Here is a 14,920-nt window from a genome sequence, read left to right on the forward strand (position 1 = left end):
GGTATCGAAGGCACAGTTATTAAAAGACAGAAAGTGACACTTTTTGGTTTTATTTAATAGGTGAACTTTTTTCCAGAAGGAAGTCACTCTTCAAATAAACTTGTGTAAAAACAAACAAACCAAGCGAAACCCACAAAACAACCGACCAACACAACAAAAAACCCCTATGCCTTCATTTGGTAAAGTGTTCAAATGTATCTCTGCGTGACGTACACTCATAATGGACTTCTTAGGAATGTCTTTCAGATTGCTTATTTGTGAGATGCCATCTTTTTATCCTTCTGAATATACCAGTTAAACAAATTTTTAGGCTTGGTGCTAGCTTTTTTTTGCTAGCAACAGTGTCAAGAAATTTTTTTAGAGGGAAATTAAAGAAAGGAATAATAATATTCCTGTCTTTGAAGTTAACTGGAACCTGCTAATAATGTAATCGAGACGTTTCCCCCTCACCCCGCAGCAGGCAGCTATTGTGTGCGCAAGAGCTGACCGCAAGTGTTGTGTAGAGATCTTACGGAAACAGCGAACTGAATCTATTCAGCAGCTGTGTCTTGGAGGAGAAAAAAACGAAAGGTAAAAGCTCATAAATGTTCCTTCCAAGAGAAAACTTTAGTAAAAGACAGAATATTAGTTGGACCTGAAAACAAACAACTGTATTAGTTCAAACCATACCTGACTTTGCTATCTACCTACCTGGTTAAACCAGGCTTTAGCAGACTTGCTCGCTCATCTTCTGCCGCTGTTACTGTCACGTAACTCAGTTCAGACAGGGCTTTGACCATTCATGATCACTGGTCAGGAGAACACGACAAGTACGGTTTTTTCACTGTTGGGATTTTTACTTCTGTTTATTTTAGCTGCTGCTGGTGCTAATGAGGATTACAGTCCAGCACAGCTATCAGCCCAGTTATTGTATCTGAAATTTTTGACTGCCCGTTGGTATACAGACATCTTTAGTAGCCTGGAGTTGGCCTGGGTCATAACTAATTTTGGGAAATGGATGCAATGTAAAACTATTTTCTTATTTTATAGAACAAAACAACAAAAAAAAAGTGGTTAGGGGATGATAGGGGGAGTCTGTTGGATAAGCAAGTGCCGACATTCAGGTGTGTTTTATTCCCCTTCTTTCATCAGTTATTGTAATGTTTTCCTTTGCAGCTGTTTGTATATTTAAGCTATTTGGGATATTAGTCCTACCCTATCAATCAACCTAGCTGTGCTGGAAGACCTACCTAGCCGTTTGATCAGTGGAGCAGATAAACTTTCTGAACGTGTTTTATTGTAAATATAAAAGTTTTCTTTTTTATATCAAATTAAGTAAATCACTGCAAGAAGTCAAAGGTACTATGTATTAGTTTAAGCTCTATTCTGACATCACACACCCAATTTATTTTGTCTGCTGCTCACGCCACCATAGATGTAGAGTTATATACTTATCTGAATGCTTTGCTCTGAATTGATCCGACTTCTTTTGGGATAGAATTCATGATCTTCGTATTACTCCAGAGAGGAACGTCTTTTTTCAGCAGCACCTGAGTAAATAGGACGTAACTTCATTCATGCCTATGTTTGTATCATTATAGGCAGCATTAGATCTTTCTCAGTTTCTGAGGGAGACTGTGTATCTTAAAATTAGGTAGGAGTTTTTCTCCTGGTTCTTCAATGCTCTTTAAGACTCTTACAGCTCACCTGGCTGTGTTTGTACTCTTGTGTCCCCCTCAGAGTATTAATGGACAGTAGCACAAGAGCAAATGGATATAAAATCCTTTCTGAAACAGGTTTTTCATTCTTCACAGCTTTTATCATCATATATACAGTATATAATTCATATTTCTTCAACATGTACGTTAAGCACTGTGCACAATATAACCTGATATGGCAGCCATAAAACTTTTCTGGAATTTTGACCGAAACACCTGAGGGTCTCGCCTATTTAATAATGGTGCTAGTGGCTCACAGTGATCTTGTGACAGCAAATATGGTCAGCTCTTTCTTTCTGTCACCTCAGCTAAGGAGGCTCTGGCTTACTGTAGAAGTTCTTGTGATTCGTCTTCAATGTTCTTTGCTAAATGCCATCCTATCGGTGTCAGCAACGTCAGGGCCACATAAAACCAGTTGCTCCTCTGCTGCCTGGGTACCGTGCATGGCTCAGTCTGCCACTTGTTACCCTTAGCACCAGTGCTGTAAGCTGCTGACTCACGGAGGAGAGAGTTCTTCACTAGAAATGCGGAGACCGCTCTTGCCACTGACCTGCACAGCGACCCGACCTGCACATTCTACCTTCTTCTGCCTTTCTTCTTCAGTCACGTGTTTAGGCAGCAGGTTCTTCAAGTCCAGGCATTTTTTGCACACTGTGCAGACAGTGACAAGCACAGCAATCTCAGTCTAGGCACTCCCTGTGAAATCCTGTAAGAATTTCATTCAGGGAGGGATCAGAAGCACGCCGTGCCTCCAGTCTGCATTACTTCTCCCCAGGCGTCCAGGAGACTCTATGCGACGTTCTCCTGGAAAGGATCTGCCTTGCTGAAAGGATCTTCCCTTTCTAAATTTCTTTCTTTTGCGCAAAATGCTGAACTCCTGACAGTGATAGCTGAGCTGCTGGCTGGTGGTTCTTGACAGGTTGGAGGGACTAACCTGGCAAAACTGGTTCTCTTCCCAGATTTTGGGATCCAGGTGGGCTCTCAATAATCTAGCTGACCTTTCCCGCTGCCAAAGGTAGGCTTTAACTTGGTGTTAGTTGTGGAAGTCAGAAGAAGTGAAAGACCTTGTCCAGGGCGATATGTATAAAGTTCAGCTATGTGTGTTTTGTTTGCAGTTTTATGGAACATTTCCCAGTTCTAAGACAAGTTTGTACTGAAATCTTGTGACGTATTGTATACTTTGTAAAGATGCTTTCATTGTTTGATTTTGAAGTGAGTTGTTACTGAGTGAGTTTGTCTTCCTGTGAAAATGAGCACAGTTTGGAAAGTAATGAGATCCTGTTTCCTCCAAGCTTTAGGCATTTTAACCTCGCACGGGAGTCATAGCACTATCCAGCCGCATTCAAGGGGATTTTCTGGGATGCAAGATGAATGTGCATTTACTGGCCAGGTGAATTCAAGGGGACTTGCTAGCAAGCAAGAAGAACATAACATTCTTTAACTTGTATACTTGCAAGTGATGTAAACCGGCACCATTTGGATGAACAAAACGGAAAAATGTTGTCTCCTTGTCTGTAAATCCAGAGGCAGGGTGCTGAATTCTAACAGACACAGATACAGGAGTCATAGCCATTCAATACGCTTTTTCTCCTGTCTGAAAATGGGGTATATGTATTCCTGTAAACTGCATTACTGGGTTGATGGCAAAGGCTGGGTGACTTCAGAACAACTTATTCCGACACTGAAGTCTTTTTACTTGCCAAGTGACATGACAACCATCTCTTCTTTCGGGGTATCTGACACACGAACTTACGATTTCCTCTGAACTCCCTTCTCTGTCCAGTGGTTCTGCTGCTAAAGAAAACTCTGAAGTAACATCTTGTATGTTTGAAGTGTATGCATATATTTATTTTACTAGTTTGCCTTAGTGATGTTTACAGTAACTGTAACAATATGAGTGCAACCCTTACAGATAAGCACAGGAGGATATGTGCAAAGCACTGCTGTAAGGTGATAAAGCAATGCATTTATTGTGGATAAGACCAAAAAATGCAGAAGTTCCTGGCCTGTTGAGTTTATTTTTGTTTTTGTGTCCCCATCGTGGGGATGTTGTTGCGGTGTATTGCCCCCCTCACACCCCAAATCACTTACTACGAAGTTCTCGCAGATAAGATATTTTTCTGTGTCAGAAACAACACTTTGGACTCTTTGAAGAGAGCACATTTTAAATTATGGCCTGGAAAAAGCAGTGGCGACAGAAGATTTTGGATAAAGAAGAAATTGTATAAAGGGGACAGGCATGTGGTAATGGAGAACTTAAGTAACAGCAAGCAGAAGAGAACTGGAGTCACAGCACCCGTTGCAGCATAGAGTCGGTCTAGAAGACTTACACAGTTGTGGATTTCCATCAGATTCATAATTTTGGCAACTAACATTGCAGGTTTTCCGATTCTTGTAGCTGTTGATCTGCACAGTGACTTTGAACCCCATGGGCTTACTGGCAGATTAAATTAATGTTAATTTGTACGATCAGGGAGTCCCATGCAACCAGAATGCATGGGACTGTCTGCACTTACGCAATTGATTTGCACGTATGCAGTGGCTCTGGGCCTGCAAGTCACTGGCTTTTATGGGGCTGACTGCTGTTCAGAAAGCCGCTTTTCTGTAGAATTAGTATTTCATCATCCAAGCCAATAGCGCTGTCAGCTACAGCATCATATATCTGAACCAGATTCTTCACGTGACGCATGCTGGAGCAGCCCCATTGACTTCACCGATACTAAAAATGACTCATTCTAGCAGGGGACCTGGCTGTATTTTTTGCCGTTGCCGTGTTTCTCATTAGAAAGGATTTATGTTGCACGGTTAATTTACTGCAGGTGGAACGTTCCCATGTCCCCTGTCTCTCCAACCAAATGCAATTTTGCATTCCTGTCTAGGAGCGCTGCTCTAGGTTCGGTGAAATGAAAATGCCTGACAGTGGTAAAACATAAGGGGAATGTACAAAGGAGTATACGGAGCAATGGATTAAAGTGCGTTTGCCTGCTGGAGCTAGTGTTTATCCTTCCTTACACAGCTCAAGAGCTCGTGGGCAGCTGGTGGCTGGGAGCCAGCCTGGGGTGTGTCGCTATGGTTCTAGGTTGGATTGCTGTTATGGCTGGAAAAAGAACAACAAGGGCCACTGTGAAGGTAACATTAACACTTTATGCTTGTTTCCTCTCCAAGGCTGTGCACTTGGTACTAATAAAGGGATTTCGTAGATGTCTGCCAGAAGTTACAGAAAGAAACCTTCTGAGGAGTGAAAGCTCTTAACTCTGTGAGAGAGCAAATAAAACACATTTGAGAGACCATCTCCTCAAAAAAAGCAGAGGTTTGGGCGAACAACACCAAACCATAAAATATATATTAAAAAATTCTTAGATCCAGAAGGGGCCATCTGTTCTAACCTCCTGCACAGCCCTGGTCAGTGCCTATACTGGTACAGCTGTCAAGTAAGGGCCAAAAATGCAGTGTTTTCTAATGCTGCATATGGTCCTCTAAAATGGTTTTCTATCAGTTGGTATTCCTTATCTTCAGAGTATACAGCCTCTGAGAACCAGGAGCTTTTAACTTTCTGAAAATATAAATAAAACCCAAGCAATAAGCGCACCTGACTTGAGCTTGGGTAGGCAGCCAGCATTCTGGTCTGTGGATCGTTGGCTAAACAGAGAGTCAATGACTCTTAAGACATTTCTAATTTGTAAAAGGTCTACAGATGTGAAAGAGAAGGTGATGCGGAAACTCTGTCTAGATGTACTTGGGCAAAACACAACGAAATCATAAAATACATGTTTTAGGAATCCTTTTGAGATGTTGCACGTGTTGTCCCAGAAAGTTTGGCATTATACATCCAGTGAATTTGAATAGAGGCTCAGGGTTATTCATTGCTGAAAATCAACATCCTGGTACCTGAAAGGGAAAGATGCCAAAATGTCTCTGCTCTGTATATATAGCATGTCAGATTAAAAAAGGAAAAACTGATTAATACCTTTATTAATATTTCTGCATTGCTTTGTAGCACCTTAGTTTTCATGCAGATGAATACCTGGAGCAACAAGTGGCAAATTGATCAACTGGCAAATATAACTTTGATCAGCCAGTGGAGTAGGTTGTCTTGTTTTAAGGCAATAGGTTGCTTTCGTACTAAAATACAGCTTTCATAAACTTTTAAGATTCTTCTTTGTGGCAGATTAGTTTAAGCCAACTATGATGTAATTCTGCATTGTAAATGCAGACGCAGCAGTGTTCTCTGCTGCAGTCCTAATACTCAGCTGGTCTTGCAGCATGCCATGTTGCATTCAGGGATAGAGGTAGTGTTGAAGAATGCCTTAATCTTCAGAGTTAGTGGATTAGTACATCTGACTGAATCTTTACATGTAGGGAAGATACTTGAATTCAGAAGTATGAATTTTAATTATGGATTTTACTATATAGTAACTAAGACTGTGACTTTCCTATTTCCTATAGTTTGCATAGCAACTTAATTACACAAGGTAGTGAGATGCGCATCCTGGTCCATACTCTTTTGCTATTTTTCCAGAGCTAGCCCTGATTTAAGTGCATATTTGGTTTGCTTTTCCTGAATAACCCTCATGTTGACAATCACATTGACTCTAGGAGCCTTAAGCCTTATAAAAGTCAGCATTTAATTCCTGGCTAGTGATCCAGGGGGCTGAGAGGTAGAAAATTTTTACTTTTTAATGCATCCAGGCTATGCGTAGACCTCTTAAATAATTGTAAAACCTTGATGCAAATCTACTTACCGGGATGTGTGGTAAGGACAGTTGCGTGATTGTTTGACAGATGTGCTCTGGACGTTCCACTGTGGGATGGACATGTTCCTCAGCTGCAACTGAGGAGATCCAAGACTGGAAAACTGCTGTAGGGTAATGTGTCTCCTCTGGCTGCAGGAGAGTGCTGTTGCCTCTTTCCTACTCCAGATGCCAAGCGTAGGAAGTCCAGCTGCTGCCTAGCTGCTTCTCACATAGGCTTCTTAAAAATAGGGAAAAGGCAAGAGTACAAAACTAAATGGGAATCATAAGCATGGCAGGAAAAGCATGAGGGAGAGAGCTAAAAGCAGTCCCTTCTTTTGCAGGTCTTTACAAACCTGAAAAAGCACACACTCGTGTAATCCCTGCTAGTGTCGCTTTTCTCAAACGGAAATAAAGCGCTGATCAGTAGCAACCATGCCCAGACTAGAGGAAGAGGTTTGGAGGATGTTGAACTTGTGAAACAAGTTTTTAGGCAGCTAAGCAAGGAAAAAAGTTCTCAGAGAGAGTATTTCTAACTTTTTCTTTTTCTCTCTCCTTTCTCTGCCGGACTCCGCCAGCTATCTGTGGACATGGCTGCAAGTACGGCGAGTGCATGGGACCAAACAAATGCAAATGTTTCCCTGGATTTACAGGGAAAACCTGTAATCAAGGTTTGTGCGCATGGGGATATTATTCCAGAAAGCAGACTGTTGATGTTCTGTCTTCTTATCTTGTACTATGGGTTGTGTTCTCTTCCAAAATAGTAAAACATGATATTTTCTTGTTTACATAGAAGAGCTTACTGTTTGACGCTCTTCCATCTCCAACATCCCAGGCAAGTTCTAAGCCTCCTTCAGCACACAGAAGTTTTAACCTATATCATGTATCTCCTGTGGGCTGATGACAAGGGCAAACTGTCGTATTTGTAGTCAGAGGATTAAGGCATGGAGAGGCTATATAGGAAATTATTAGAAGAGACAGAAGGCAAATCCAGAACCCATGTTATTAACTAGCAACACATGTTACTTTCTTGACTAACCTTCTTGTCAGAAAGACATGCAATTATATGCTAGATATGTAACTTGTCAAGCTGCCTGGGCCAATGCCATCTGTTTGCATATGCTGATTGGTATTTCTGAGAACCAGAACTTCAGAATTGCATGTTCAGAAACTTTGACTGCACCACTTTCCCTCCATAAACTTGCAATTGGACGTGGAAATACTTCATCTAACACATTGGTGAGAACTCAGCTTTTTTTCCCTGTTCCGATATATGAGACCCCTGTATTGGATCAGACGAAAGGAGCAGGTCACTGTGCGTGGAGAGCGGCCATCCTGCTGCACTGCAGATGAGTGGACTGTAGGTGCTGTGAGGGAAGCGTGACATAAAGGCCACACAAGTGGATGCGTCTGTCCTTGCTACCCTCCTAAGCACCTGCAGCCTTTGCTTGAAAATGTTGCATTGACGTACCAAACACACTCGCATTTTTAGAGTCAACCCATTTATTACACAATATCTCAAACAACACACTACAAAGCTATACTGTGAAGTATTTTGGAAAACTCCATCTTTTGTGCTTTTGATGTTGCTCACAAGCAAAGAAGCCAATTCCTCAATACCACTAAAGAGGGAAGTGAAACAGCAGCCGTGGCACTGTGTAATAGGTATGTAGGTATCACTTGCAACTTCAGCCTCTAAACCCAGAAGTTTAACCTCAAAAATTATTTGGCAGCTTAAATGTTACTGAAAGGCAACAAAGCCCCCAGCTTTTAGGTGTTTCTGTGCAGTAACTCCAGCTGAATTTGATACACCCTCCACAGGCGAGCAGATCGGTTCTGCGCACTTGCAGTAGATTCGGAGTCTGAGGCTTGGTGGGAGCACCGCACAGACCTACATGTGCAAATTGCCTCCCTGGGCTGTTCTACCTTCTGAAGCATGGCCGGGAATTTTTTATTAAAGTGGCGGCTGGCACAGACCAGAAATGTCCCAGAGCTCTTTCAGTAGTATAGCCATAGAGGTGGTCATGTTCCAGCAGCCAGGAATGCTCAGAGCCACTTCTAATTTACTGGCAGATGTAGCCTTGGTCTGTCCTTACAGCAGAATGCCCTGCTGAGCAAGCTCAACATGAGCTAACTAAAATAACAGAGATAAGGGGACTACTAGTCTGCCACTGAGTCTGAGCTAAATTAGCCTTATCTCCATAGGCTCTCATTTGGAGCTGTGTAGGTTATCTGTGCATTACTGTGCATTGTGCAAAATAGGTGCAGCTAAGCACTTTTGAAAATGTATGGTCTAAGCGGAATAACTTTTGTTCCCCTCTAGTTTCTTTATGAAGGGAGCCTTGGTTTTTTAGTGGAGCCACAGGAGCACAAAAATCCAATGTGATTGCAAGCTGATAGGTTGTCCTTTTTCAAACAGACCCTATGTTTAAATAATAGAATGCAACCCTCTTTTTCTTCCCTGGAGCGAACTGTGACAAACACTTTTGCACATGTATAACCACAACAAAGTTTAGGCTTTGAATGGTCTAGAGTTTCTTCTGTGGTCTGCAGGGCACATAAACATGGGAACAGATGCTTCTCCCATTAGAAGTGGAGCTGGACAAGCTCAGTGCTTGGAGAGTTGCATCTTTATTGGAATTACATTATTGATCATATGTGCTGTTAAACACATGTTGAATGGGCTGCATATGCTGCTGCATGCTGTTAGTGAGTTCTGTGTGTTGACTAATGAGTATTCAAAATATAGGAGGTGAAGTGTCAGTTCACAGAAGTCACACGCACCTTGTGTCCCCTTGTCATAGGACCAATACCATTGCCAGCACTGCTCTGCCTATACCACACAAATTGAACTCTTTAGGATTCTGGTTTTCTCTCTGTGAAGGCTGACTATTAGGAATTTGAAATTAATTTAGCTTCTGCAAAGCCTTTTAAACCCTGGATTTTGAGAAGGATTTAGAATGCTTTTATTCTCAGTGCTTTTATTGTTAAAGTCACATGATTTTTATATTTTGTATTTCATCTATGCTAAACAGCCCTACCCTGATAACCTTGGTGTGGATATGTAGCTCAGAAAAAAAAGTCTCACATTTTTGCCTTTCTAGTACAGAAGTCAACTAGAGGGCTGAAATCTCCAGCTAGAATGAGCGAAAACCAGAAAGCTAACTCCCAGTAAAGAGTAACTGCAATTCTCTCCCCACCCCTCCACCTCTTCCTAACAAGCTGCCAGATGTGGCCAGAGTTTGCACTACTTTTCCAGGTGTAGAAGCGTGTGCTTGTTAGTTTTGCTAGCAGTCTTTCAGCCAGGTGGTCTGCTGAACTCTCATCTTGCAAGGGGCTGGCTCATTTTCAATCCAGGCCATTTTACTGTGGGGAATTCAAGGCATTAGGCAGTATTACCCACCTATATGTATGAATATATGTGTGTAAACCCAGCGCTCACTTCATTCCAATGACTTCTGCAGATCTGAACGAATGTGGACTGAAACCACGTCCCTGTGAACACAGATGTATGAACACACATGGCAGCTACAAGTGCTATTGTCTCAACGGGTACATGCTTATGCCAGATGGCACATGTGCAAGTAAGTAATAGAGCTGATAAGACAGGCACATCAAAATCATCTGATCGCATTTGATCCCAGCAGATTTTCTTCTTGTGATGAACGCGTTAACTTATTCAGGACAGGGTCTTTGCCTTAGCTCTCTGGTACTGTCAGCAGCTGGCAGAGGCTTTCTATTTGGCAGTACCCAGATAAAGTAAACTAGGTCATACTTGTATTTTGGTGTTCAGAGGAATTTTTGTCCTGCTAGAAGTAAAAAACTTTGATAGCATTACTTCAGATGAAGGGCAGTTAGTACAACCTTGGTGCATAGTCCTGCCAGTTCATCTGTTGACTAAGAGTGAATTAATCTATCCAAGCAAAGCGGCAATATAGACTACTTTTTACTGTGCTGAATTTCATGCCATTATTCCTTGCATTACCTTTCTGTGCTCCCTGACTAATTAATTTTATCTGTGTGTTGATATGCCATCAGTTGCCACCAGCTTCTTGCAAACATTTTTTGATGGAGCTAGGGCTTATCTAAACTGTATTTCTACCTATTTTCTTTGTCTTTAAGCCAGCATGTAATGGAAAGCATTCTGCTTTCCTAGCCAACCTGATTTTGCAGACCTGAGGAAGCTTCTTATTTTTCAATGACACTCTTTTGTTTGTAGAAAACATGCTTTTTCTTCACCTGAGCTGCTCCATACAGGTATTTTGGCTTTGAATTTCACAAAACTCTAGGTAGCATGGTGACAGCCCTTTATGGAGTCCACTGGACTGGAGCAGATGCGTGAGTTGGACAAGGAAGGTAGTTGGTCTCAGCAGCAGAACAATCTGCTTGAGAGGTCTGTCCCAAAGCAACAGACCTAGCTGTATGGGGTGCAGCACAATCTTTCCCATGGATATGACAGAAAACCATAAACTCTGAAAGGCTTTGATCTGCAAACCTTGGAGACAACCATTCACCAGGTGGGGTGTCCATCTGACAAATCTGCTGTCAGTCTTGGGAGAACTGGAAAAATACCCAGCCTTGGCAAACACTCATGGGAGCGCAGGGTCTGCAGCTCTGGGGCAGGTAGGAAAGCCGGAGCTCCTACTCTCTCTCTCTCTTATGGCAGAGAGACTGAAACTGCTGCAAAAGGTGCTGGGGCCAGAGCCTTTGGAGGGTTTCCCTTCCCTGCATCACAGCTCTGCGTTACTAATCATGGTGGGCATCACCGGCAGGCAACAGCTGCAGAGCCCTGAGACCCCTGACAAATTGATGTATGTTACTTCTGTTTCATCCAAGATGACTTGTGTATCTGCTGACATCACACGCGGAGCAGTCTTCAGTAAGGCCACTGTCTTACGAACAGCTGAAACGGGCAGAAACCAGCACTGCAGTCAAAAGAAACCATCCTTTGAGCCTAGCAGCAGCTTTGTCCCATCCCTCCCTCACACCCGCTCCTCTGAGCACAAATGCTTGCTGCAGCCACGCTTCTGGACCAAGTCAGAAAACTAGATCTAGACTGTAACTTAGCATTTCTGATGCATTAGTTTTAAGCCAGTCTTAGTTCAGGACTCATTTCCTGATTTAAGAAACTCTGCATTTGTACGAAGTTTTTACCGAATGCGCAGTTGCACCATCCCTTGCTTAAGCCAGCACAAACCGCTGAATTTCTCCGTGACAGTGGTGGCCAGTGTCAAATTTATGTGAAAAAAAATTCCCTGAGCAGCTGTGAGCCCTGAAGCTTATGTTTCACTTTGGCACATGGAAACGTTATTTCTCAGTAGAACCCTGACAAACGCTGGCACAGAATGAACAGTTTTCAGGGGAAACCCAGGTTTCCCATAGAAGGGAAGTCTTAATTCTTCACAGCTCTACTTAAGCAGGCAAAAATGTTCATCCAGCTTGTACTACATTGACCCAACCCGTGTGCCACTTTTCCATTAAGCAGAAACTATGTAGTAGTAAATTATTTGCTTGAGTAGAAACTATTCTTGGTTAAGTTTAGAAGCCTCCCATTTCACTTCATGCTAACTTAAGATGATGCTTAGATGAAATGCTAGGTTATTTAACCAACTGTATAATTCTCATAGTTTTATTCAGGCAGACATTTTGAGCATATTGTTGCTCTTTCTGAATCAAAGTCCCCATGATGCAAATCTCCTTAGTGAGATGAAGTCCACCTAGTCTGAGCAGTCAGGCTTATCTGCAACCATGCCGAGGGGCTGTGGAGCTGGAAGAAGGGTATCATCAGAAGAATGTGGCTTTGGGCCACAGAGAACCATTGCTTACAATAGTAAGTTGATACCTAACACAAGATCAGCCAAAGTCTGCAGGAATTACTATACTAGATTTTGTTTAGCACTTCATCTAAGCCAATATTATGTCTAACCAAAGCCAGGAACGGGAGCTTCAAACAGAAGAGAAAACAGACAATTATCAATTAGAGAAGAAGAATTTTTAGCCAGTTTCTTTATTCCCAGTTAGGAAGTAGATAATGTGCCAAAGTATTATGATTTGCAGTCCATCTTTTTTTTAACTCTTATCTCCTGTGTCTTCGCATTCATACAAAAGTAAAATGCTTTTGCAAATACAGTACATTCTTGGCCTTGAATATGCATCACTTAGCCCCAGATTCTGCACAAACCAGCCTAAGAAAAGTAATTTTATCACAGATCAAACAGATTAATTTTAATAGCACATAGAACTAATATGCATTGTATTTTATATTCAAATCACAAATAATATGGCTGTAGCTATATATACACTGCACACATCATTGTCTTTTCTATACACTCTGTTATTAACCACTGTTCTGAAAGTTCTGGTACCTCTGACAATGAACATATTGCATTTAAAAATAAATTTCGTATTATTTTCTACGTAAGCAGTGAGCCAGTTTCAAGTTCTTTCGATTGGTTTCTGTCTCTAATAAATTGACAACTGTTCCAGGCTTTCCGCTTACAATGAACCTATATACAGTTTTGTTTCTCTGAATGCAACCAGGGTGAAGTAGCTGGAAATACTTTCGTTGCACACACCTCCATTTGTTCCAGTAAACACTTCCAAATGCTACTTCTGTCCCTGGCGTCATAACACTAAAGCTTCCTGGATATCTTCAGGATTTTAGAAATATCTCCCTACATACTTAATATATTTCTCCTGCTTTTCTAGTCTTGCATAGGTCTCTCAGACAGGATCTAGACTCCTACATTTCTATTTAAAAAATCATCTTCAATAATTTAGACTCCTAACCAATCTGTGGTGACCAGGACTTGTGTTCTGGCTAGAGCCTTGTAAAATTCAGATATCTGTTCCATAAAGGGTCAAAATAAAGGGCAGTTTCTAAGTCCATAAGGCTAAATAGTTTTTAAAATAAAATTTTATACTAGAAGTATATTTAATGGTAAGCAATTAAAACATTTCACTACTGAATAGCATTTTTCTGCAAGGTAAAACAGTTTCAATAGAAAATGTAAAAGACACCTTTTTTCTACTTTGAGCAGTTTTGTCTCTGAATCTAAAAGGTAGTAGTAAGAAGTTACAGAACTGGGATCAGAGACAAAAGGAGGAATAAGGGCAAATAAGCAAAGAACAAAGTGGGGTGTGAGATCCTTCTCATGGGCTCCTGAATTGTTACTGTGTCAGTGTATAAACAGCTTGATTTATGATGAATGGATTTTTGTTGTTCTGATTAATTTTCTGCATTCATCCAGATCTAACTTAGAGTGCATGATCCCAGCCTAGAATTTTGCTCTTTTTGTTATTTTAAATACTGTTTCAGGTTCTAGGACGTGTGCCATGGTGAATTGCCAATATGGATGTGAAGAAGTCAAAGGGGAGATGCAGTGTCTTTGTCCATCAGGTGGTCTTCAGCTGGGACCAAACGGAAGGACATGCATCGGTATGGTTAGAGAGCTCACTCTCACCTTCTTTTCTATAGGATCTTGAAAAAACTCAAGATTCTGGGGAAAGGTTAAGAAGTAGTTAGTCCTCCTCACTGGCTTGAATAATGCTTCTTGTTACTCGCAGTATGGTATAAATCTTGCATGGTTTTTTAGAAAAATGTTCATGTAATACTGGCCATGCAATTCTTCAGGTGAGTCCCATCCCCAATAAATAATTAAATGTTTTGACATAATTTGGAGTCATTATCAGATTCAGTTTGCTCTGAGGTCTACAATGTGTTGCCTGCAGGAAGCTGTCTTACTGACATAATGCGTTAGAGGATTTATGGGTTGTGTTTGGATGGGGTTTTCTTTTATTGTGGTAGCCCAGAATACAAGCCTTCAGGTTTTTCTCCAGAAGACTCAACATCACTTAACCTGAGGGTTTTCTGTGGTAAAGAAAGCATTACTTACAACACTTGGTACTATTCTGTGATACTGGTTTTACATTGTCACCTGACATAGTGGTGCTACAGCATTGTAATCCAATGCTGAAATCGTACCTATTTTAATACTGAAGCTAAATTAACTCATTTCAAAACCCAATAGATGTAAAACAAACACTTCAAAGCAGAGACCACTCCAAAAACTAGAGAAGAGGGGGCAGTGAAGAGCATGTCAGGGAGGAGTTCCTGGCTTCTCAAAGTGGAGATGATCCAGGAGCCACGGATGACCCAGAGTCGGCAGGGCTGGGCCCTGATAAATAAGGTCCGGTGTCTGTCCAGGCATCTTTCCAAAAGCTGGAATATTCTTGTTGCTATTCATCACAGAAAGACCTGAAAGGCTCTGAAAGTGTTCATTTTTCAGACCAGATGCTCTTTGTTTTATATTTAAGAGAAATACTGCTTTGTAAATACTTTATGCCATTTCATTTTAAAATAGGACCAGTAGCAGAGCTTCAGATGTGAAAAAAACAAAAAAATTTTCAGTTCCAGATTTCTTCTTTGGAATAGCTTTAGCTAATTTTTGAAATGCAAGTTGTCCTTTTGAATCAGTAAGTACATTGTCCTGT

The 14,920-nt window shown here is 41.4% G+C and overlaps 1 protein-coding gene across 1 annotated transcript in view; it reads left to right on the forward strand.

The window, feature by feature from the left end:
• The window catches only part of EGFL6 (EGF like domain multiple 6), a 48,881-nt gene that overhangs the window by 1,122 nt on the left and 32,839 nt on the right, over positions 1 to 14,920 (forward strand). The window contains exons 2-5 of the mRNA XM_075441466.1: positions 4,714 to 4,826; positions 7,006 to 7,098; positions 9,892 to 10,011; positions 13,746 to 13,865. Coding sequence (XP_075297581.1) covers positions 4,714 to 4,826; positions 7,006 to 7,098; positions 9,892 to 10,011; positions 13,746 to 13,865 — 446 coding nt within the window. The remainder of the gene's footprint in view (positions 1 to 4,713; positions 4,827 to 7,005; positions 7,099 to 9,891; positions 10,012 to 13,745; positions 13,866 to 14,920) is intronic.

Source organism: Opisthocomus hoazin, chromosome 1 (genome assembly GCF_030867145.1).
Source record: "Opisthocomus hoazin isolate bOpiHoa1 chromosome 1, bOpiHoa1.hap1, whole genome shotgun sequence".
Classification (NCBI taxonomy): Eukaryota; Metazoa; Chordata; class Aves; order Opisthocomiformes; family Opisthocomidae; genus Opisthocomus; species Opisthocomus hoazin.